Below are 24888 nucleotides of genomic sequence, written 5' to 3'. Positions count from 1 at the left end.
CATGTTAGCAAAAGCCTTTTAATCCCAGAACTCCAGTGCTCTGGGAGACAGAGGTAGGTGGATCCCCGAGTCCGAGGACAGCCTGGTCTACACAGAGTTGCAGGGCAGCCAGAGCTATACAGAGAAATCTTGTCTTTAAAAAAAAAAAAAAAAAAAAAAGAGGAGGTGGGGGGGGACGGGACGGACGGGACGGGACCCAAGGGATGAAACTCAGGCCCACAGCCCTCACAGCAGGTCCTCCTACCTACTGAGCCATCTCCCTGGCCTGTTTGTTTTGCAACAGGGTCTCATGTAGCCCAGGCTGGCCTTGAATTCATTATGTAGCAGAGGACCCTGAACTTCCGATCCTCCTGCCTCCACCTCCCAGAGCACTAGAATCACAAGTGTGCACCACTACACTCAGCTTGTACAGCTGGGATAAAGAGTCCTCTGTGCATGCTAAGCTCAACTGAGTTACAGTACCCCTCCAATACAGCTTTCTTCTTAAGCACTTAGTTCAGACACAGTAGTCTTTTTCATCACATTAATACTAAGACAGGCTTTTCCTCAATACTGGTGACAGGAAAATGAAAGTTCTAGAAGAAAACGTACCTAAAATAATCTTTTGGGGCTGGTGACATGGCTCAATAGGCAGACTCTTGCTGCCAAGCCTGGCAACCCACAAAGTGGAAGAACTGACTCCCACAAACTGACCTCTGACATTCATACACAAGTAAGTAAGGGCAATACAAGTAAAGGTCGATAATGTTCTTTGTTGTCAACTTACATAAAAACACTTACTCCACCCCGATGCCACATGCTTTTCTAGCAAGGTCTCCTGTCTGGTTTTCTTCTTACTCCTTGGATACACACTTTGTGTATAGTTTCCAAACTTTCAGCTACCCCGTGTCTCCCCCTGCACCTCCATTCACCACTTGGCTTCTGAGGACTGTCTATCACCCACTACCTACTGCTTGGAACGTTCAAAAATACTATGACCACACGAGTTAGACAAGCCTTTACCTGGCTAATCAAATTCACTCGGGGAAGCTTTAGGACAGTAGACGCTTCACTCAAAACATCATTAAAAATATACAAACATGAAAATCAACATTGCTCACAGTGATCCTGAGATCAGATCAACAGATCCTTAGCTCCAGACAGAAGGAAGTTCATTTCCCACTTCTACAAAGTGAAATAATAAAATACTATAGAAACAAATACATTTTCTACAAACTGGGTATACTGAATTCTCCAAGATATAGCATGTTCAACAGGAAACTGAAGTTTATTGAATATACACAAGTCACATCTGACACTGAGAAACTGAAAATGCTATTTACATTAAACAGATTAAAATACATACTGTCTGTATCCGAATGAGGTACTAGAATGCGGCACTAGCCCCAGGCCTCCGACCTGGACCGCAGCACCTGCACACTGTAGTTCATTTACCAAGAGCCACGCCAAGGGCAAAGCTGGCAGTGCCCCACACTTCATGGACACGGTTTGGCGTCCGTGGAGGAGGACACGGTCTCTTCGGCACACGTGCCAGTTTCTGAGTCTTCCACTTCAGAATCCTCAACAGTTTCTTCTTCGGAATCAAATTCCTGACTATCTGGTGATTCAAAGCTATCCAAGGGTTCATTACTCAGCCTCTATTAAGGAATAAGCCAGCAATTTATTGTAAAGATCTTGAAACTGAAATACACTGTTAGTCAGTATACCTATACAGCAACCCACCAATGCTATAATACCCTCAATAAATTCTTTTACAGTGTTATATCAAAGTCTACCTAGTGCTACATCATATTTCAGCAAAATCCAGTTAGTAATTCACTGTTTTTTTAACGCACTGATTGAGCTACTTCCAAAGCACAACTTAAATTGGTACTTCTCTTAAAAACAACAGAACTATGTGTTCGTAACTTCCGACCAGCTGGGGAACCATATTTTTAAAGCCAACAGAGAGGGCTAGTTCAGTACTTCAAAGATTGTCATGGCAGGGCTGTAGAGATGACTCAGTGGTTAAGAGCATGCAGTGTTCCTCTAGAGGACCAGAGTTCTATTCCCAACATGCTTATCAGGTGTAACTCTAACTCTAGGCCATACTTATTACACATAATTAAAAATAGTAAAAAAAAAAAAAAAAATCTTAAAACAACAACAACACTGTCATGACTCTAAAATGTTAAGGAAGCAATTTAATGTGAGAAAGTTTGATTTAAAAAGCTTTCTTTCCACTGGGCGGTGGTGGTGCACGCCTTTAATCCCAGCAATGGGAAGCAGAAGCAGGTGGATCTCTGCAAGTTCGAGGCCAGTCTGGGCTACAGAGTGAGTTCCAAGACAGGCACAAAGCTACACCGAGAAATCCTGTCTCGAGGGAAAAAAAAAGCTTTCTTCCCATTGTTAAGATGGATTTGCTTTGCAAATACAAAAAAGGCTGAAAGTGATCAAGACAAGCCTGGTAGTTATAGGAATCAGGCTGACTCTTAGAAACACATTAGCTACTTCCCAAATTTAAAAAGTCAGATAAAGCCTATTTGTTTTATAAATGATAGGTGGTAGTGTGTTTAAAAACCAGAACCTGGGGCTGGAGAGATGGCTCAGAGGTTAAGAGCACTGACTGCTCTTCCAGAGGTCCTGAGTTCAATTCCCAGCAACCACATGGTGACTCACAACCATCTGTAATGAGATCTGGTGCCCTCTTCTGGCCTGCAGTCATACATGCTGTATACATAATAAATAAATCTTAAAAAAAAAAAAACAAAACAGAACCTGGAAATGTGTCAGCTGTGCAATAGAGTAACTTTTCTTATTATCTTTTTCAGATGTGGGCTTATTACAAGCATTTTACAGGTAAGGAAAATAACCCTGACAGAATAAACACACTCACTGACCATTGTCGACGACTCTGAACCCAGTGACTATGGAATCACCTACCTCAATCACCTCTGCCATGTACTGTACATGCTCTGCTACCTCTGCCAAGTCCTTATTCTCCTTCCTCAGGCGGGCAATCTCACTGTCCTTTTGTTCAATTTCTTTATGAAGCTATAGAATAAAAATAAAAGTTCAGTACTCCATAAATCTGCTCTCGTCTGGAGCACTCTCCCAGCAGATCACTGACAAGCCCACGCAGTAACACAGTGGGCTCACTCTGCTCATGCAGTCAAACTCCATGAGACCCACATCAAGCTAGGCTGCACCAGCCGACTCTGCTGAACTGAGGAAGAACTACCAGAGCCTCCAAATGGTGAGAACTGCACACGTACTTTCTCGTTTTCTTTAAGAGCTTCATAGAGAGCTTTCCTCCGCTTTTCTGCCACTTCTTTCCAATACTGAGAGGATGGGTTTTCTGGAATAAATCAATGTTTTACACAACTTTAAACGTCAGTGCTAAAACCTGATCGTGGTGGAGCACATGATCCTAGCACTCAGGAGTCTGAGGCCAGCCTAGACTGCACAGCAAGTCCTTATTTAAAAACACAAAACTTACTGCTATAAAAAACTCAGTGATTGATTTGTATTAAAAAGTTCTAATCTAATTTGTATTTTTTCAACATATCAAAGCTTTCAAACCCTGAAAAGAATTGCAAAAGAAGGAAAATAAGTGCAGATCTATCACCTACATGGTTTAACATTTTACAAGATTCATTTTGTGTTTATGGTTTTTATTTGACCTTTAAGGACTCTAATACCATTGAGCCACACTCTCAGCCCCAAATACTGTTGTTACCTTTGAAAAGTCTAGATTAGTTAATCTGCATATAGTTCTTAATTTTGAATTTGTTTCAAGAGCAACACTTTTGGCAGGAATAAATACATTATATCTTCAGTGTATTATCAGGAAGTACATACCAATCTGTTACAATGCTGAATATAAAATTTGATCATTTTATTTGGCTGCCATATACCAAATTTTTCCCTTGTAAAAATTGTTTTTCTTGGTAATTAATTAGAGATCTAGAGAGCAAAACTAGAGTTTGTTAATCTGTTCCCCAACCAATTTTAACTCTACTGGTAATTCTTGCCTAAATCTTCTAAACTCTACAGTGGATGTGATTCTGAAAGGAATTCTCTTCTATTCCATTTTCTCTTAAGCTATCATTACAGATTCATATGCTCTTTCCATTCACTGTACCACCAGTAATTCTTTCTGTCTTTCCACTGTTTTTATTTTGAGATATGTATCCCAGGCTGGCCTTGAACTTGATGCGTAGCTGAAAATGACTTTGAAGTGATCCTCCTCCCTTTACCATTTCAGAGCATGCATGACAAGTGTGGGCCACCATGCCAGCTTTAGTAGAAGCCATTCTTGCCACTAGTCAGTTTCATGCTCAAATTTCCACACATTTAATCAGTGTGACTTTCTTCAAAGAGTCTGTCCCTTAAACATGTCCAAAACTTTCCCTTATTTTCTGATATGAGACCTAAGGATCATTCTACGCTATCCTGGATATTGGAATACTGGAGTCAGCCATTTCCTGAAGAGCTTTAGTGCAGAATAGTGTTTACAAACCAAGAATTGGATATCTGCTATGTTTCTTGCTTTCAGTGGGGGGGGTTTTAATAATTTATAGTAATACTCTCAACCAATTCAACAATTCATCCTTCCCTTCTCCATTCCACATTTGTATTTCCATTCACCCGATTAAGAACTTGCCTCCCGGGGCTGGAGAGATGGCTCAGAGGTTAAGAGTACTGGCTGCTCTTCCAGGGATCCTGAGTTCAATTCCCAGCAACCACATGGTGGCTCACAACCATCTATAATGAGATCTAGTGCCCTCTTCTGACCTGCAGGCATACATGCAGGCAGAACACTGTATATATAATAAATAAATAAATCTTAAAAAAAAAAAACAAAACTTGCCTCCCAACATCAACATATTATTCATTTGCTCCATTCTAAAAAATATACAAGATTTTTCTTTAAGAGTGCACAATGTACTACCAACAACAGATTTAACAAAATTCAGGCACTCTGTGTGGATCTTTTAATTCTAATGATGTATCCACTGAAGTTCTCAAGTCATAGTTATACTGGTATTTTGTATGACTAAGAATGTCTATGATCACCGATGACTGCACGAGTGATATTTTTGACATACGTATAGAACTAACCTTTAAATGACTTTAACCTAATCAGGTACCAACGTTCCAAGTCCTGTTTCATATGCACTACACAGCTGCTGGGGTTCTAGCCAGTCGACCAACCATTTGCAATTTTGTCCTCCTGTAAAAGTACTTTCTGCAGCCGGGCGGTGGTGGCGCACGCCTTTAATCCCAGCATTCGGGAGGCAGAGGCAGGCGGATCTCTGTGAGTTCGAGGCCAGCCTGGTTTCCAAAGCGAGTTCCAGGAAAGGCACAAAGCTACACAGAGAAATCCTGTCTCGAAAAACCAAAAAAAAAAGTACTTTCTGCTTCCAAACTTCCCTACAACATCCCAGGCAACTCAGAACAAACCAAGCCTTCCCGTGACTGTGACCTTGAGCAAGTCAATGAAGTTCTCTACACTTCATTTCTCATGACCTCTGACCAATACAGAGGAAAAGTCTCCCCAATGAGCTTGGTGTGGCAGTTCAAGACTACTCTTCAGGGAGGCAAGACTGCCTGAGTTCAAAGCTAGGTTGGGGCTACACAGTGAGTTCTAGGACAGTCCAGGTTGCAGAATGAGACTGTCTCACAAAATAAAAAAGCCCACCATGCCGGGCAGTGGTGACTCAGCACTTTAATCCCAGCGTTCAGGAGGCAGAGACAGGTGGATCTCTGTGAGTTCGAGGACAGCCTGGTCTACAGAACAAGATCCAGGATAGACACCAAAACTACAGAGAAACCCTGTCTCGAAAAACCAAAAACAACAACAACAAAAAAGCCCACCACAATTATTATAAAACATCTTCAGTTTTCTATTCTTTTCTGATTTCTACTACTCTTCCATTAAAAACTAACACTTATTAAAGTGTATTTCAGGCCAGGCAGTGGTGGAACACACCTTTAATCCCAGCAAAGGGAGGCAAAGACAGGTGGATATCTCTGAGTTCTAGGTCAGAGTGAGTTCCAGGACAGCCAGGGTTGTTACACAGAGAAACACTTTCCAAAAAAAAAAAAAAAAACCAAAAGGAAAAAAAAGTGTATTTCAACCAAGAGGTGGTGACTCACACCTTTAATCCCAGCACTAAGAGGCAGAGGCAGGCGGATCTCTGAGTTCAAGATCAGTCGGGTCCAAAAAAAAAAAAAAAAAAAGAAAGAAAGAAAGTGTATTTCTCATTCATCTTTATCCTCTTTCCAGTGATGTTCCCACTGGCCCTATTACTTGGTGTTCTCTTGGAATATTCAAACCCTTCCTCTAGCACCACCTTTCTTCTGAAGAGCCCAGTTCCAAGTCTTGTAAAATCCCAATGCAATCTACTCTCACAGATGCCAATCTAGTCACTGTCCTATTCCTTAATAATATCTCACCCACATTGAAGGCTTGTCAAAAAATGGTTCCATGTGTCCAAATTTAGAGTATCTGCCTATTTATAACACAAAATTTTAAATTATCAAACAGTAGCCCCACCAAATAATACACCTTCATCAAAATTTAAACTTTTAAGACAAGGCTATGTTCTCTTTTTCATACCTTTAATCATAAGATCAAATGCTTCCTGGGTGACATCTCCAGCATCTTTATTTTCACCAGCCTCTGGACCAGAGCTCGAAGTCTTAGATATTAACTGGTCATTCCAGTGCTTCCTTTTGGACAAGCCTTTTGGCAACTGTGATGGAAAAGAAACGCTTATTAGATTTAATGAACAAGAAAGCTACACTGTTCAGTTATTTATGCATTTAAGAATCTTTTCAAGTTATACAGTTCAAAACTACCGTAAGAGGGTTGGTGAGATGGCTCACCAGATAAAGGTACTTGCTGTCAACCTGCATTCAGTCCCTGGAACCCACAGTGACAGAAGCAGATTCCTGAAAGCAGTCCCGACTTCAATTGTGTATTGAGACACTTACATGAGCCTAAGTCCATGCAAACACATACATACCCACGTGGGTGTGTGCACACCCAAAATAAATAGTTGAAATTTTTTTTTGGCTTTATTTGTAATTACATTTTTATGTCTGTGTGTGCGTTTATGGATTTGAGTGCAGTCTTTGGCCAGAAAAGGGCGTCCCATCCCTTTAAGGAAGAATTACAGGCAGTGTGAGCTGCCCGACTGACATGGGTACTGGAGACTGGACTCAGGTCCTCTCAAGAGTAGTGTATGCTCTTAACCACAGAGCTGTCTTTTCAGCCCATAAATATAACTTCAAAAAACCTACCAGGATGTATATTATTTTAGGAATTTTATTTGCAGGAACTATTTTGATTAGAATTTAGGAAAATCTGGGAACTGTTTAATGCTGATTGACCACTCTAGCCCTGGACACATACCTCATTTTCTCTGCCAACAAGAGATCCATCTGCAGAAGGCTGAATCATCTTCAGCGTTCTCCTTGGAACAGGACTATTCTAAAAGTCAAGATGATTCATTATCTGGTTACTGCTATATGATTACTTTCCAAGTTTCTATATAGTTAGACTTAGTCTTACTATAATTTGAGTTAAAGAATAGAAAAAAGAAATCACTAAGAACACAAGATTTGCCCTGATGCTGTATCAGAATAAGTAAGTTTGCTTAATCAACCAGCAAACTTACTTCCTAAGTTATAATAAAGTTTGAAGAAATGTTAAGAATAGGTGGGCCAGCCAGGCAGCGGTGCGCATGCCTTTAATCCCAACACTCAGGAGGCAGAGCCAGGCGGATCTTTGTGAGTTCTAGGACAGACTGGTCTACAGAGAGATCCGGGACAGACACCAAAACTACACAGAGAAACCCTGTCTGGAAAAACAAAAACAAACAAACAAAAAAAGAATGGGTGGCCATACCACCCAACCAGACACACACAGGTAACTTTTCTCATTCTAATACAGATTCTTGTTATTTTAGTTAAAACACACATAACACACTTTCTATGGTAGCACTGATAGTTCAAATGATGCCTGATAAATTTTCAATTAAAAAAATAACTGTATTCTTAAAAAAAAAAAAAAAAAAAAAAAAACTTCCGAAATAGGAACTTACACTCTACTTACAAAAGAGGTAAACACTGAGAGAAAAGATTACTCCTCAAAATATTTTTTTCTCTAATCAAAAAGATTCATCTCAGAACTCTAAATATTCCCAAACATTATGGGCATTTGTGAAAAAAACTGCTGGTTGGTTTTTGTCAAAAACCAGGACATATCTAGGAAGAGGGAATCTGACCTGATGAAAGAATGGCCTATAAGCAAGCAGGGATGGGAGGGGGCGTTTTCTTGGTTGGGGATTGACGTGAAGGGCTCAGCTGTTTGCCAGTGCTATCCTTGGGCAGTGACTGGGATGCATAAGAAAGAAAACTGAGCAAGCAAGCAGGTGAGGAGCATTCTTCAGTTCCTGCCTTGAGTTCTTGTCCTGACCTCCCTCAGTGCTGGACTGTGACCTGGGAGCTGGAAGAGAAATACACTTTCCTCTCTGGGTGGTTTTTGCTGTTGTTTTGGCTTTTTTGAGACAGGGTCTTTCTGTGTAGCCCTGGATGTCCTAGAACTCACTTTGTAGACCAGGCTGGCCTCCAACTTGAAGATCCGCCCTCCTCTGCTTCCTCAGTGCTGGGATTAAAGCTGTGCACCACAACCACCTGGCTTGGTCATAGTGTTTTATCACAGAAATACAAACCCTAATACAGAAATACAGTTTGAAATATTGTATTACATTTACACACACACACACACACACACACACACATAGAGATCATAAGACAACTTGCCAATCAGTTCTCTTCTTTCACCATATATAGAACAGTGGGTCATCAGGCTAGGCAACAAGCATCTCACAGGCCCAGGAATATAATTTTTACTTATTTATTTATTAATTTATTGGAGACAGGGTCTTTCTATATAGCCCTGGCTGGCCTTGAACTCAGAGATCCACCTGCTTCTACATCCCGAGTGCGGGAACCAAAGGCTTGCACCACTACGTCTGGCACCAGGAATATAATTTTTAGGAACACATTGTAGGCAGAAGCAAGTGGATGAGTATGCCATGGATATCCCCTCCTGAACCATCATCTGAAAACAGAAGCAGTTTTGTTACGAGTCCATTCATTAGGACACTGAATGGCTGTACTTTAGACAAATTAAAACACTCTGGCCCAGGCATGGCACAAACCTGTAATCCCAGCACTTGGTAGGTTAGGCAGGTGGAACTCTCTGAGTTCAAGGCCAGCCTGAAGTCTACAGAGTGAGTGCCACACTAGCCAGGGGTGCATACTGAGATCCTATCTCAAAAACACAAACAACAACAAAAACAAGCCATGCGCACACACATTTAATCCCAGTACTCAGGAGGCAGAGGCAGACATATTTCTATGAGTTTCAGGATAGCCAAGGCTACATAGTGAGATCTTGTCTCAAAACAATCCCCTCCCCACAAAAAAAAAAAAAAAAAAAAATCTCTAAAATCCCCAAGATAGTGCTTTAAAAACAAAATTTTGAGCCGGGCAGTGGTGGTGAATGTCTTTAATCCCAGGACTTGGGAGGCAGACGTAGGTGGATCTCTGTGAGTTCAAGGCCAGCCTGGTCTACAGAGCTAGTTCCAGGATAGTCAGGGCTGTTACACAGAGAAACCCTGTCTCAAAAAAAACCAAAAGATAAAATAAATAAAACATAAAAAAAGTTGCCTTCTTTATAATATGTAAGCCCCTACATATTTCCTGATTTATAAGTTCTATTTTGGAAAAAAAAAAAAAAAGAATCATTAGTTATACCACCACCATGGGATAGCAAACAATGGTGAATACTCAAACAAGGTTAGCAAGAACATGACACCACACCGGCGTGAGAAAGTTACTGTACTTCACATGACAAAGTTCACCTTTCCCACGGTAAAGTTTCTACTGTTGATTATTATCTCACTATTTAACTGAGGGACAAATGCCAACTACCATGAGAACAAATATTACAACAACATTTCAGATATAATTTAGATTACAGATTAATCAAGTCTCTAAACAGAAGAAAATAAAACTAAATGTTTAATCTTGATAATGGTCAAAGAAGCCAACTAAGGTGCTGTCATTTGCACACTTACAAAGACCACTTCCAAGATTTACACTTTATACATGTAAGCTTTATAAAATATAACTCAAGGAATGTACACTACTATAACATTCCTTTATCTATACACATAGTACATTGGAATAACAGACTTTTAGACTCCAAGTTTCATTCATATATTTAAATCTTAACCTGTTCAGAAAACAATTTGATATTCTCAAAACCCTCTCCCCAAAAATATATGCAAGAATACACTCAGTTTTACAACTTCTGATAATGAATCCTGAATTTAAACTCACTCTGGGGGTTGAGGAAAATAGTTTCAGCCCAGGAGTTAGGGGCCAGCCTGGGCAACACAGCAAGACCTCACCTCTTAATTAAAACAAACAAATTCAAGCACATTTCAGAGGTTCCATTACATACCTTCACATTCTCTTGGGCTTCTTCCTGTTTCTGCTTCATACTGGGATTCATTTTTCAGCTGGCAACACAAACAAGCAATTTTTTAAAAAATTTTAAAAATTTTTAAACAGTGTTTGTAACTGAGGGTAGATTCTAGATTCTTTTTAAATTATTTACACCACAAAAAACTTCCTACTTTATGGTAGAACCACTATCTGACAAAATGATGCGATGTCCTGTACAAAATACAGAGATCGCAAAGGATCTGTGAAAGGGGCACCGGGAAAAGCGAACCAGGCACTTAAGCACGCTCAGATCTACCCTAAAGAATACCATCCTGCCTGTCACAGTGGCACATTCTGGACAGCGGTGGCAGAGATAAGAACATATCAAGTCAGAGATCAGCCTAGGCTACATAACCAAGATCCTGTCTCAAAATAAAATAAATTTTTAAAAAGGCATGCTTTCTTAGCACAGCATAAACCAGGCCTAGTGGCATCAGTCGGGAAGCAGGAGAAACAGAATTCAAGATTATCGTCAGCTACATAGCAAGCTTAAGACCAACTCCCCTCCTACTTACATGTAATTAATAATTTACATTGTGTCCTAGGCACCCACACATATATGCAAATACAAACAGCTTATAACCCAGTGTGGAGTTCTGCTATTTTCTACTCTATTTCACGTTAATAAAACCTTATCGGAAACCCACTCAAGGGAATCTAGATGTGTTTCTTCTTTTCTTTTGAGACGGCTAAGTAGGCAAAGTTGGCCCAAAACTTCTGAACCTCCGCCTCGGGCTTCCTCAGTGCTGGAGATTGAGCACTACCACGCCCAGGCTTGGGCAATGTTTCCTAAAGTGCAGGTAATGGCCCAAGATCGTGTTATCATTAGTCAAGCGCATAAGACAGGGTCCGAGGAGAACCCACTGTCACCTACACCGGCATCTCTGGAATTGGAGACGCAGGATTCAATGCCCTCGTCCCAGGAGCAGCGTTTGCACTACCTAAGAGCTGGCCGGAGGTACGCAGCTCGTCTAGACCCCTGCCACGCCGTCCCTGAGACTCAGCGGCCGCACACCCTGCCGGACGCGCCGGCCCCGCCCAACTCGGCGTGCGCCAGCCAATAGGAAGCGCGAACGCCGGAGCGCGCCAAAACCGACCCCACCTATGGCGCAGCCCCTCGTCTCAGCTCGCCCAGCTTTGCCTTGCAGCCGGGCCGGGGCTACGGGCCGAGATTACAGGCCGAGGCTCGGGTTCCTTCCAGTCCTCGCCTCTCCCGGCCGGTTCCCCGCGGCTGTCGAGGCAGGCCTGGCCTCGGGCCAGACGGAAGACACCGCTGCCGGAGTTGCGCTCGCCTCCCGCCCCCGCCCCCCGGCGCCCTCGGACTCACAGACTACGGGGCTCCGTTCCCAGCGAGCCTAAGAGCGGGACGAACCCCTGGCAGCACGCCGGTCCCAGCGGAACCACAACGACCCGAACCTGCGGACTGACCCGCCGACCGGGCAGTGACGTAATGAGGGGCGGGGCCTCGGCACCCAGCCAATCGCCTCTTACCGCCGCCCACCGCGCCCACGGACTCCGTGCGCCTGCGCAGTCGGCCACGGCGCCTGTAGTCTTTGGGTGAGGTCTCCAGGTTCCTCTTGACTTAGAGGTCTGTTCCCCCCACCTTCCCTTCTGACCCTCTGCTGGAAGCTCAACGCTTCAGCACTCTATGGGTACTCTGCTGGCGAGGACACAGGACCTACTCCCACTAGCGGCAAACACGGAATAAACATTTTTTTTTAAGTTATTTTATATATTTGTGTATTGTCTGTTTAGCTTTTTGTTTGTTTGTTTTCGAGACAGGGTTTCTCTGTGTAGCCCTGGCTGTCCTGGAACTCGTTCTGTAGACCAGGCTGGCCTCGAACTCACAGAGATCCGCCTGCCTCTGCCTCCAGAGCGCTGGGATTAAAGATGTACACCACCACCGCCCAGCGGCTACTCAAAAGTTTTAAAGGAAAATTTTCCTAAAGAATGTAATGTGAATCTGGATGTGATAGCCCACACCTATAATCCCAATACTAGGGAGGCTGAAGCAGGAGGATCTTGAATTTGAAGTCAGCTTGAGCTATGTAGGGAGACCCTATTTCTAAATGCCAAAAAAGAGACTCTAAGAGGACTAAAAACATGACTCAGCAAATGGAGTGCTTACTACCGAGAATGACTATGTGAGTTCCTTCCCCGGGATCCACATGGTAGGAGGAAACTAACTCTTGCAAGTTGTCCTCCGATCTACACACACACACACACACACACACACACACACACACACACACACACACCAAATAAATAGGTAAATGTAAAAACAGAAAAGACAAGACATAAGGAACGTTAAATGTGAGACCCAGACCTTGGAAAAACCGGATAGCCTATGGGACTCCACCCAGGGAACTTTCTGGAAGTATATACTCTGTAGAACTTAACAATAACCTTTCAGGGTACCAGAGAAAGCTCTTCACAGGGAGGATCTCCGAAGAAGCGGTCTATTACGAAGTTGCCCCGGTCCTAGGGTGGCCAGGAGCTGCTGACTGCTGCCGGCTATTAGTAATCTCAGTTAGTTGTAGTCCTTGAGCTCTACCAGGGCAGAAATCCAAGACGCTCTTTGGGTTCCAAGCTCTGGCAGCTTTTGTTTCCCTCGGTGCTCTGCTGCAGCTGAGCAGAAGGGGATAGCAAGGCATGCCCTGTAAAGCTGCAGTTCCTGCACAGACCTCAGTACCCAGCCTTAACCCAACAGGCGCTACCGCTCTCGTGAGTCTAGAAATCTTGGCTGTGGCGGGAATTACAGCTTCCATTTAGGCCCATGTTTGGGGAGTCCTTAGTGTTCAACACTGGCTGGTGTTAACAGCTGTTAGTCCAGGATCTAAAGCAGGGGAATCACTGCAAGTTCAAGTCCTGCCTGCCTACATATCAAGCTTCAAGCCAGACCTGATCTCAAAAACAAGCGAACAAGCCGGGCGGTGGTGGCACACGCCTTTAATCCCAGCACTTGGGAGGCAGAGCCAGGCGGATCTCTGTGAGTTCGAGGCCAGCCTGGGCTACCAAGTGAGCTCCAGGAAAGGCGCAAAGTTACACAGAGAAACCCTGTCTCAAAAAACCAAAAAAAAAAAAAAAAAAAAAAAAAAATCGAACAAAAGTCAGGCATGGTGGCTCATGCCTGTAATCGTAGAACCTAAGAGACAGGAGGATCACTGCAAATTTAAGGCCAGCATTGACTACATACATGATGAATTACAAGCAAGCCTAAGCCACAGAGGAAGACCTGCCTCAAAAAAAAAAAAAAAAAAAAAAAAAAAAAAAAAGAGCTACACGTCCAGGCATGCTAACACACACCTTTAATCTCAGCACTCGAGAGGCAGAGGCAGGTTGATGTCTGTGAGTTGCAGGCCAGCTTGATCTACATAGTGAGTTCCAGGACAGCCAGGGCTATGTAGAGAGACTGTGTCAAACAAACAAACCAGCTGCAGCTCTGTCTTCCACAGCTGCACCGTTAGAAGCCAGGGCTATTAGCTGTGAAGACAGTTATGTTGCTGTCTCCAGGCTTCAGCTTGGGCTAGTCTAAGAGCACTAGCAGTTTGAGTGACAGTCCTTTTGCTGAAGCTGGCCTCGATGGTTTTAAATGAAGCACTTGTTACCTGTGTGAGAAAGACCATGAGGCACAACAAAACCCAGTGTCAGAGCTTTACTGGGGCCCGGGGAGGCAATGAGGACAGAAGAGAGTGACCGGGCCTGTGACAGACACATACAGGGAGAGTGGAGAGGAGGAGAGAGCAGAAGAGAGAGGATTCTGTGACTGGCTTTTTAAGGATTTCCCTGCATATGTGCATGTAGGCTTACGGAGCTACGCCACACATGTGCAGATTGTGTGACCACGCTGCGCACAGATGACGTAAGATGTAAAGGCTCCTTGCTTAGCTACTGAACTGTGCATGTGCGGTCATGCAGCTGGAAGAATTCTAGCAGGCCTGAGTAGCAAGGGAGATATCAATAGATGCCAGTTAGGGAATCAGGTTGCTCCGCCCCCCAACATATTTGTTTATTTACAGAAACAAGAACATGAGGAATGTGTACAGTGAGATCTTAAGAAGCTGTCATGAACACTAACAACGACTTTAACAGATTTGGTGGTGGGTAAATTATGAGAACTCCAGGCGAGTGCTCTACTAGTGAGCTACATCTCCAGCCCAATGGGATGTGTGTGTCTGTCTGTCTGTCTGTCTCTGTCTACCCCTTCCTATGTGATTTGTAATCCTCCTACTGAACTTCCTGAGTGCTACCATTACAAGTGGGCATCACCACATCAGGTCCAGTGGGTTTTTAACAGTGTCTTGCCTGTGCTCACCACCTACGTAGGTGCCCAGGGAGAGGCAAATCACTGTCATCTGTCTCAGCCGTGGAAGCCTGGTGAGGTTCAGAAGTTGAGCAGAAGCGGGAAGCCATCGCTATCTGCTCCTAAAGTGTCTCACCTCCGCCCTCTACTGGCAAAATGTCAGCATTGTCAGCAAAGGGAAAAGTAAGCATCCAGCTTCTCTCTCTCTCTCTCTCTCTCTCTCTCTCTCTCTCTCTCTCTCTCTCTCTCTCTCTCTCTCTCTCTCTCTCGGTGTGTGTGTGTGTGTGTGTGTGTGTGTGTGTGTGTGTGTGTGTGTGTGTGTGTGTGTGTGTGTGTGTGTGTGTGTAACTTTATTAGCTTCTGGAGCGGGGGTGGGGTGTCAGAGGACAACCCACAGGAGCCTATTCTTTCTTCTGCCCTGTGATCTCAGGAATCAAACTCAGGTGGTGAGATTTGGCAGTGAAGTCCCACCCAGATCATTTGTTAAAGACCAGGCCAAAATAAGGGCTTTGTAGCTGAGAGACACAGATAGATCGTGTAGCAGAGATGTGACTGTTGCCTAGGTTCATTTTTTTTTTTTCCTTTCTTTTTCAATTTTGGTTTTTTGAGGTAGTGCCTCACAGTATAGCCCTGGGTTGACCTCCAGGCCACCTGAGTGCTGGACTCACCCTCACTTGCCTGCACACCTAGCATTACTTGTATTTTCTTGCACAAGTTTGTTAATCACTTCATTTTCATTTTCTCCCCAAAATGAAAGTGAACAGAGTATCAATATAGTCTTTAAGATGCAGGTGATGACTGAGAGACAACTCAAGGGTGAAGCACACTTCCAGAGGACACAGGTTCTATTCCCAGCACCCACACGGCAGCTCACAACTGTCTGTCACTCCAGCTCCAGGGCAAATGACTGACGCCCTCTTCTGGCCTTTCTTCTGCTCTGTGATCTCAGGAATCAAACTCAGGTGGTGCTGAGTGTGCGCCACTTCCTGGACAGACAGACATGAAGGTCAATCGCCCAGATGCATAAAATAAAAAAAATAAAATCTCAAAAAAATTAATAAAGTGCGAGTGTCTTTTAAACATACGAAATAGTATCTGTGGTGGTTTGAATGGAATTGGTTCCCATAAACCCAGGGAGTGGCACTATTAGGTGGTGTGGCTTTGTTGGAGGAAGTGTGTCACTGTGGGGTGGGCTTTGAGGACTCATATGTTCAAGCCATGCCCAGTGTCTCAGTTCACTTCCTGCTGCCTGTGGTACAAGATGTAGAACTCTAAGCTCTTTCTCCAGCACCATGTCTGCCTGCATGAAGAGTTGCCATGTTAATGGTGTCTCTTGACAGTAATTGAAACACTAACTATGACAATATCTAACATCACTTAAGAAAGAAAATTAGGAGATGGGCATGGTGGTGCACATCTTTGATCTAAGCATCTGGGACTCCGAGGCAGGTGGATCTGTAAGTTAGAATTCATCCTGGTCTACATATTGAGATCCAGGACAGCCAGGGCTATACTTGTATTAAAAAGAAAAAAGGAAAGAAAGACCCTATATCAAAAAGCACTCGGGAGGCAGAGGCAGGTGGATCTCTGTGAGTTCGAGGCCAGCCTGGGCTACCAAGTGAGTTCCAGGAAAGGTGCAAAGTTACATAGAGAAACCCTGTCTCAAAAAACCAAAAAAAAAAAAAAAAAAAAAAAAAAAAAAAAAAAAAAAAAAAAAAAAACCAAAAAAAAAAAGCAAAGAAAGAAAAATGCTTAGGTCTGGAGAGATAGCTCAGGGGTTAAGAGCATGCACTACTCTAGTAGAGGACCTGAGTTTAATACCCAGCACCCACACTGGGTAGCTCACAATTGCCTGTAACTCCAATTCCAAGTGAATCTGACACCTCTAGTCTCTAAGGGCACCTGAATTTAATGCACACACACATAATTAAAAATAAAGATAAATCTTAAAAATAAGAAAATGAATTACAGCATCCAGCTGTGGCAGCACCCATCTGTAATCCCAAGACTCGGAAAGCTCAGACAGGAGGATTGTAAGAGCACAGGCTGGCCTCAAACTCCTCCTGCTTCAGCCTTCTGAATACTAGGATGAGCCTGACTTTTTTTTTTTTTTTTTTTTTGTGGGACTTTGTTTGTTTTTTTTTTTTTTTTTTTTTTTTTTTTTTTTTTTTTTTTTTGAGATCAGGTCTCACTATGAAGCCCAGGCTGGCCTTGAACACCTAGCCTCCTTCCTCAGCCTCCCAGATGCTGGGATTATTGTTGTTGTGATGCCACATGACTAAGTTAATTTATATCTGCAAAGCAAGCAAAACCTGGGTCTACTCTGCCCCTGCTGCTTTCCTTGTTGGTCCTGGTTCTTTCTTGAGAGATGAGACTGACCCAGCTGATGCCCTTCAACTGCTTGTTGACTTAAGGGAGCTGAGCTTTTACATGTCAGGTCATGAACACCTGCTCTGAAGCACAGATCTACGGTTTGAACTTTATCGCAAAAGAGGCCCAACCGACTGGAGAGATGGGTCAGAAGTTAAGAGTGTTTACTGCTCTTCCAGGGACAGGGGTTCCCCTCACCAATGTTGAGCTGCTCCCAGGCACATGTAACTCCAGCTCCAAGAGATCCAATTTTATCTTCTGGCCGCCTCAGCTGAGCACATGCACACACGTGACATTCACTCACACTGACACATACATATACATGAATAAAAATAATAATATGTATTAAAGATAAGAGGCCCGAGGCTTTGTCTGCCTTGGACAAAATTACGCATATGTTAAATTAAATCTTTTTGAAAAGATCTTAGTATGGGGAAATGTCACAACTTTGGTTGAATTCTCTTGGCAGAAACCAGAAAGTGGCTGCATGTGCAGGTCCCTGTCTCCTGTCTCACAGAAAGACATGTTTCTTTTGTTATTGTGTTTTGTGATGGGGTCCCATGTAGCCGAGGATGGCCTGGAACTCCTGACTCTCCTTTCTCTACCACCCAAATTCTGGTATTATATTCATGTACCTTGTTTAGCTGGCCTGGTACTCACTTTGTAGCTCAGGCTGACCTTGAACTTGAGGCAGTACTCTTACCTCAGCCTCCTGAGTCCTGGACCACCATGCCAAGCAACTCATTTCTTTAGAATTAGTTCTAAGTAATAGTAGTATAGCTGCCTTCTTTAAATTGTTACTGAGTTTTGTTTTTTTTTTTTTTTGCCCCCTTATAATAAACTTCATTATTTTATATCCAGGAGATGATCCAATTTGTGTTGGCATTATAAATTACTTGTTTTCAAATCATATTTCATAAGTGGGAAAGTGGCAGGTGACTGTTTTGTCTTTGTTTTCTGGTTTTTCAAAACAGGGTTTCCCTGTGTAGCCCTGGCTGTCCTGGAACTCACTTTGTAGACCAGGCTAGCCTCAAACTCACTGAGATTTGTTGCTGGAGGGCTTCTCTCCAGATTCCACCAAGCCCCGCAGTCCCACAATCCACGTATAAAATGATCACTCAGGCCGGGCGGTGGTGGCACACGCCTTTAATCCCAGCACTCAGGAGGAAGAGCCAGGCGGATCTCTGTGAGTTCGAGGCCAGCCTGGGCTACCAAGTGAGTTCCAGGAAAGGCGCAAAGCTACACAGAGAAACCCTGTCTCGAAAAACCAAAAAGAGAGAGAGAGAGAGAGAGAGAGAGAGAGAGAGAGAGAGAGAGAGAGAGAGAGAGAGAAGAGGAAAGGAGAAGAGGAGGGTTTCACTACTGAAGAACAGGGGAAAGATTTGTAGAGAACAGTCCTGGTGCTCGGAGGCTGGAGAGCTGACTTAGCCATTTAGTGTGCACTGCTCTTACAGAGGATGTAAATTCAATTCCCAGCAACTACATCTGGTACCTACAACCACTTGCAACTCCAGCTACAAGGGATCCAGTGCCTCTGCCCTCTGTGGTATTGCACCTATGTGCAGATACCCATATGCACACAATTTAAAATAAAAGTTGTTTTCACATGAGACATAGTACAATATGTCGTTCAGGATTGAATTCATCAATTCTAAGAATCAAAACCAGGAAAGCCACATGTGTGTGGTAGCTCATGTCTGTAACCCCAGCACTTGGCAGGCTGAGGCAGAAGGATTCCTACAAGTTCCAGGTCAACCTTGGCTACAGAGTAAGACCCTTTCTCAAAAACAAAGGAAGGAAGGGAAAGGCAGAAGAAAGGGAAGGGAGCAAAAGGGCTGAACATGGTGGTGTGTACCTCTAATCACAGCACTGGGGAGATGGAAGCAGAAGGATCAAGGTTTCAAAGCCATCCTGGGCTACGTGACACCCTGTCTCAAGTAAACCAATCAAAAATGAACCAAAGTCAAAAATCGGCCCTTTAGGATGGGTGAGATGTCTCAGTGGGTGAAGGCACTTGCCTCCTGTCTCAATTAGGCTTCTATTGCTGTGAAGAGACACCGTGACCACGGCAACTCTTCTAAAGGAAAACATTTAGTTGGGGTGATTCACTTACAGTTTTAGAGGTTCAGTGCATTATCATCATGATGGAGAGCATGGCAGTGTGCAGGCAGATGTGATGCTAGAGTAGTAGCCGAGAGCCCTACATCTTGCAGGCAACAGGAAATGGACTGAGACACCGGGCGGTATCTTTTTTTTTTTTTTTTTTTTTTTTGGTTTTTCGAGACAGGGTTTCTCTGTATCGCTCTGTGCCTTTCCTGGAACTCATTCTGTAGACCAGGCTGGCTTTGAACTCACAGAGATCCGCCTGCTTCTGCCTCCTGAGTGCTGGGATTAAAGGTGTGCACCACCACTGCCCGGCTGGGCAGTATCTTGAGCATAGGAAATCTCAAAGCCTGCCCCCACAGTGACACACTTCCTCCAACAAGGCTGTACCCACTCCAACAAAGCCACGCCTCCTAATAACAATACTCCCTATGAGATTATAGAGGCCAATTACATTCGAACTACCACACCTCCTAATCCTGGAGACCTGAATTTGATCCCCAGAACCTATGTAAAGTTAGAAGGAGAGAATCAACTTCACAAAGTTGTCCTCCACCCATGTGCCATGGCATGCATGCATGTACACACACACAGTACATACACATACAATAATAAATTAATTTTAATAAATAGGCATGTCACAGAAAAAGATGTAGACATGGTCCTTAACCTTGTAGGACCACAATCATCTCTGCTCAGTCAGAAATATGCAAACTAAAGCAAACATGTCTCAGGTAGCATATCACCACCAACACAAATTCCTGACACCATGCTGTGACAATCAGACTTCTAAAATGTTCACATTTTCTGTGGTCTTGTGCCCAAGGTTACATTAGGTTATACAGGAACAGCCATGAGATTTTATGAATGTAATTAACGTCTCTAATCAGTAAGTTGCTTTTAATCAACAGGGAGGTTATTCTCATGGCCCTGATTTAATCAATAGGATGCCTGTCAACAGTCTGGGACTTTCCAGAGGCCAAAGTCATTCTCTTACTGGTCTTGAAGAAGCAAGCTGCTGTGAGCCTCAGCCCTAAATCAATGAGTTTACAAACCAAATGAAACAAACAAACAAACCCTCTGGTTAGGTTCCAGAAGCAACAGGCTACAATGCATTTTCAGCCCTGTAAAACCCTGAGCACTGGCCCAGCTGATCTATCCTCACAACCCTGGTGCAAAGAATAATAAATGCACTTTGTTTGGGCCTGAAAGATTGTGACAATTTCTACATAGCGCCAGAACCCTAATGACTCCCTCTTGATGAGGCTGAGAAAAAAACAGGTGCCTGTGCATTGCTGGTGAGATGCACATGGTTAAAAGCCTGGTGGAGCCACCTGGCTGGTGCAAAGATCCATTTCTGTAATCACAGTGCATCAACTGCTGGCCTAGCAACTCTATTTCCAGGCGTTTGCTCTGAATATAGAACACCATTGACTCAAAGTAGCATGTATCCAGGGCTCTTACCTTTTTTTGTCTTACTTGTATTTGTCAGGTGAATTTATAGGGTTGATTAAGGCAGCTGAACTCTTCGGTGAAGTTAGAAGGGTCTGCAGGCTGATCGGCAGTGGCTCACGCCTTTAATCCCAGCACTCGGGAGGCAGAGGCAGGCAGATCCCTGTGAGTTCGAGGCCAGCCTGGGCTACAGAGTGAGTTCCAGGAAAAGGCGCAAAGCTACCCAGAGAAACCCTGGGGGGGGGTGCGGGAGGAGAAGAAGAAGAAGAAGAAGAAGAAGAAGAAGAAGAAGAAGAAGAAGAAGAAGAAGAAGAAGAAGAAGAAGAAGAAGAAGAAGAAGAAGAAGAAGGGTATGCAGAAGAAAAAACCAAAGTGCCTTTCTATCTGGGAGAGATCGGCTATAGAAAAGGGGATGTGAAGTAGGTCATTAGGACTGCCACTTCCATGAGGGGATAAAGGCCATCAGTACAGCAGCGGGTGTGAGCCCTGGGAAGTGATGAGGAGGGTGCCGTTGAGGGAGAGTTAGGATGGCAAACCTATAGAATTCTTCAAACACTGTTTGGATTCAGTTTCAGAATGTCCATCATGAGGGGAGAGAGAGCTCAGCAGTTAAGTGCTCATACTGCTCTTTCAGTGGGTCTCAGTTCCCAGCACCCACAAAAGGTGGTTCACACCCACCTGGAACTCTACTTCAGGAGATCTAGTGTCCTCTTTTGGATTTAGTGTATACCTGTACTCACCCATACACAGATGTGAACACATACACACTTAATATTTGTTTAACCTCTGTGGGGGCCCACAGAGGCTCCCTAATAAGGCCTTATTCAAGGTCACAAAGTCTGAGCTTGCTTTGCCCAGCAGGGCTGCATAATAGGATGATTTGGCCAAAGGCATGGGTAGCAGGTGTTTTGAAGGGTCTACACTTGTTGGTACTTTATACCTCAGCCTTGGAAGGAGGACGTCTTTTGCCCCTCCCCTTGCTGATGGATAAAAGCCCATTATAAAAAAAGCGGGGCAGGGGAGCTGCTGGTATTGACCCAGGGCCCTCCCGAAGCTATCCTGTGTTTCTGTTTTTCTCTCCATCCACATCTATATTTCTATCTAATACTTCCTCATTCCTCACTCCTCCCCCCAAGAACCCTTCGATAGGTCAGAGTTGGTTTCCTACAAACCTCTTTTTTGTCGTTTTGAGACAGGTCTCACTATGTAGCCCAGGACTTAGAATTTGCCATGTAGAACAGATTGGCCTCAAATTAACACGTAACTGCCTATGTCTGCCTCCTGAATGCTGGGACTAAAGGGCTGCACTACCATGCCTGTTTAAAAAAAAAAAGTAAAATCTTTAAAAAGCGTTTATAAATTTATTCACAATAATTTAATAGCATTAATCACAATAATCTCTCCTGCCCACTAGGTGGCAATGCTATCTAAATTAAAAGTAGGCCTTGAAATTGGAAGACTCATCCATTTAGCAGTCTGTATTGTTTTCTCATCTGTTGACCAAACTTAACTTTTGTTCACAGCTATGCAATATTCTTTCAAAAAAAATTTTTTTAAAGATTTATTTATTATGCATACAGTGTTCTGCCTGTATGTTTGCCTGCAGGCCAGGAGAGGGCACCAGATCTCATTAGAGATGGTTGTGAGCCACCATGTGGGTGCTGGGAATTGAACTCAGGACCTCTGGAAGAGCAGCTAGTGCTTTTAACTGCTGAGCCATCTCTCCAGCCCCCTCAAAAAATTTTTTCCTGCAGTGTCTCATTATGTAGTCCAGGCTGGCCTCAAATTCCCCAGGCAGCCCGTTTTGGCTTTCACCTCAATACCCTCCTGCTTCTGCCTCCCATGTGCTAGGATTTCAGACATGCACCACCATAACCAGCTTGTTCTTTAGAAGTTTAATTCATTAGCCAAGATGAATGTATCCTCTCTCCCTACACGTGGCTTGATGGCTTTAAGTGTTTTAAGGCTCAGCCTGAAAGCGGGTAGCGCCAGTCCCTTCTTTTGGGTACTGAAGTGTATAAGAACAGACGTAGATGAACACGGAGCATGCATGTGTTTACTTCTCTCTGCTCCTGACTGTGGATGTGACGTGACCAGCTGCCTCAAGTTCCTGTCTTGACATCTTTGCTATGATGAACTGTAACCTGGAATCAGGAAGTAAAAGTCAGCCTGCCCTCCCCTAAGCCGATTGTTGTCTGGGTGTTTATCACAGCAACAGACACGCAAATGTTGGCTCTTCTCAGGTTAACTAGAGAGCCTACCTTGTGACTAAAAAAGGAAGGGCCTGGTGGGAAGAGAGTGGAGCATCGCAAGGCTGTGTGGGAAATGAAAGAGGAGAGGAAGAGGGCGTGTGAGTTACTTTTCTCGTGGTTGTGGCATGGGAAACCCCTGACAACAGCGACGTGAGGAAGGAATGGTTTGCCTCATGGTTTGATGATCCAGTCCATCAAGGTAGGAAGGCACAGTGTCAAGAGCAGCCTCTTCCTGTGGCAACAGGCCTGTGAGGAAACTGGCCACATTCTGTTGGTGGTCAGGAAACCACAGAAAAGTGAATGCTGGTACCTAATCTCCCAACCTCCAGATCCGTGTGCATATAACTTTCTCTTCTTTATAAAGTGTCCAATCTTGAGTTTCTTCTCACAGCAACAGAAAACGGACTAAGACATTTGGTTGTTCAGCCAAAATTGCAGAAGTCTGCTATTGAACTTGTGCCATGGCTACCAAACTGGAACATGACACAGCTTCTAAAATTAATGGGTCACAGCCCTGTAATGAGGATCACATTACTGAAGTTGGGAGTTGTCACAAAAGTTATGGTAATAGAAAAAAAGTTTTTGAATACGCTATGACCAAAACTTAATTCAAAATAGAAGACGTTATAACTCGGAGGTGTGCGTGGCAGAACTCACCCCTGTTGAACTGTGTACGTTCCTGTAGCCTTGGTCTGGTGTTAGTTTCTTTTCTGATACTGTGATGAAATACCATGGCCAAAAGCATCTTATGGAAGAAAGTTTACTGTAGTTTAACTGTTCCAGAGGACTCGTCCATCATGGTGGGCAGGCAAGGCAGCGGGATCAGTGAGCTGGGCTACCACATCGCAACCACAGAGAGAATGTACTGAAGATGGGGTAAAGCCACAAACCCCGAAAGCCCATCCCCCAGTGACATACTTCTTCCAGCAAAGCATCTCTTCTAAAGGATCCAGAACCTCCCTAAACAGTACCAGCTAGAGACAAAGTGTTTAAAGACCTGAGCCTGGGGGGCAGGGGGGGGGGGCATTTCTCATTTAAACCACCACAGTTCTAAACATACGCGTGCACTTTGCAATGTGCCTGCCATCGTGCTATATGACACCGAGGAATTCTGCCTCAAAGACCTCAGCCCAGATAGGAGACGATTACACGTTGTGATATTGGTTCTTTTTGTTTGTTTGATTTTGGTTTCTGCTTGTTTTCTTTGGTTTTTGTTTTTGTTTTGAAGACAGGGTTTCTCAGTGTTGCCCTGGAACTAGCTCTGTAGACCAGCCTGGGCTTAAATTCAGAGATCCGCCTGCCTCTGTCTTCTAAGTGCTGGGGTTAAAGGCGTAGTTTAATTATGGAAAACTTTCAATATTGTTCTACCATCATTCCCCAGCATGTCTGAAATGAATACACCTTTGGATTGTATTGTGTTAGAATGTCTGAGTTTCTTAAAAATTATTATTATCAACTGTGTACGTGTGTGTGTGTGTGTGCGCGCGCGCGCGCGCACGCGCGCGCTCATGTGGAGGTCAGAGGAAACCTTTGTGGCATTGTTTCCCTCCTTATACTTTTACCCAGGTTCTAGGAATCAAGCACAGGTAAGCAGCCTTGTGGGGCAAGCATTTTACCGTAGGAACCATCTCGTTAGCTCATGACGGCTCAGTTTGGAAACTGCTGTTTGAGTTTCTGACCTGAGTTTCCTTTACAAGAAACAGTGTTCTCAGCGCTTACAATCATAAAAATCAAAAAATGTGCATCAAAGCCGGGCATGGTAGTGCACTCAGAACATAGAAATAGGAAGCTCGGGATTTCAAGGTTATCCTTAGCTACCTAGTGAGTTTGGGCCAGTCT

At 43.8% G+C, this 24888-nt stretch overlaps 1 protein-coding gene across 3 annotated transcripts; it reads right to left on the bottom strand.

Annotated features, from left to right (window-relative positions):
* Positions 1–1030: 1030 nt before the first annotated feature.
* On the bottom strand, positions 1031–12034 carry Gmnn (geminin DNA replication inhibitor). Of its 3 annotated transcripts, none has more exons than XM_028880674.2 (7): positions 11897–12034; positions 10526–10583; positions 7403–7480; positions 6605–6740; positions 3255–3337; positions 2923–3033; positions 1031–1637 (listed from the first exon to the last, which is right to left on the bottom strand). In XM_028880674.2, exons 2-7 carry the CDS (start codon positions 10574–10576, stop codon positions 1476–1478), a joined length of 621 nt encoding a protein of 206 aa, XP_028736507.1. In that variant the 5' UTR covers positions 10577–10583; positions 11897–12034; the 3' UTR covers positions 1031–1475. The 3 variants fall into 3 exon arrangements, with proteins under 3 accessions (XP_028736507.1, XP_037061760.1, XP_037061761.1); XM_037205865.1 differs by lacking the exon at positions 11897–12034 and adding an exon at positions 11444–11465; XM_037205866.1 differs by lacking the exon at positions 11897–12034 and adding an exon at positions 11217–11241.
* Between the last annotated feature and the right edge of the window lie 12854 nt (positions 12035–24888).

Source organism: Peromyscus leucopus, chromosome 5 (genome assembly GCF_004664715.2).
Source record: "Peromyscus leucopus breed LL Stock chromosome 5, UCI_PerLeu_2.1, whole genome shotgun sequence".
NCBI lineage: Eukaryota > Metazoa > Chordata > Mammalia > Rodentia > Cricetidae > Peromyscus > Peromyscus leucopus.
Note: the sequence above shows the minus strand (reverse complement) of the source record. Positions and strands in the feature narration are given on the sequence as shown.

Coding starts and splice junctions, on each gene's coding strand:
- Gmnn (XM_028880674.2), bottom strand. CDS start 10,576: ATGAATCCCAGTATGAAGCAGAAACAGGAAGAAGCCCAAGAGAATGTG. Junction 7,481..10,525: donor AAGCCCAAGAGAATGTGAAG/GTATGTAATGGA, acceptor CTTGACTTTTAG/AATAGTCCTGTTCCAAGGAG. Junction 1,638..2,922: donor ACATGGCAGAGGTGATTGAG/GTAGGTGATTCC, acceptor ATTCCTTAATAG/AGGCTGAGTAATGAACCCTT.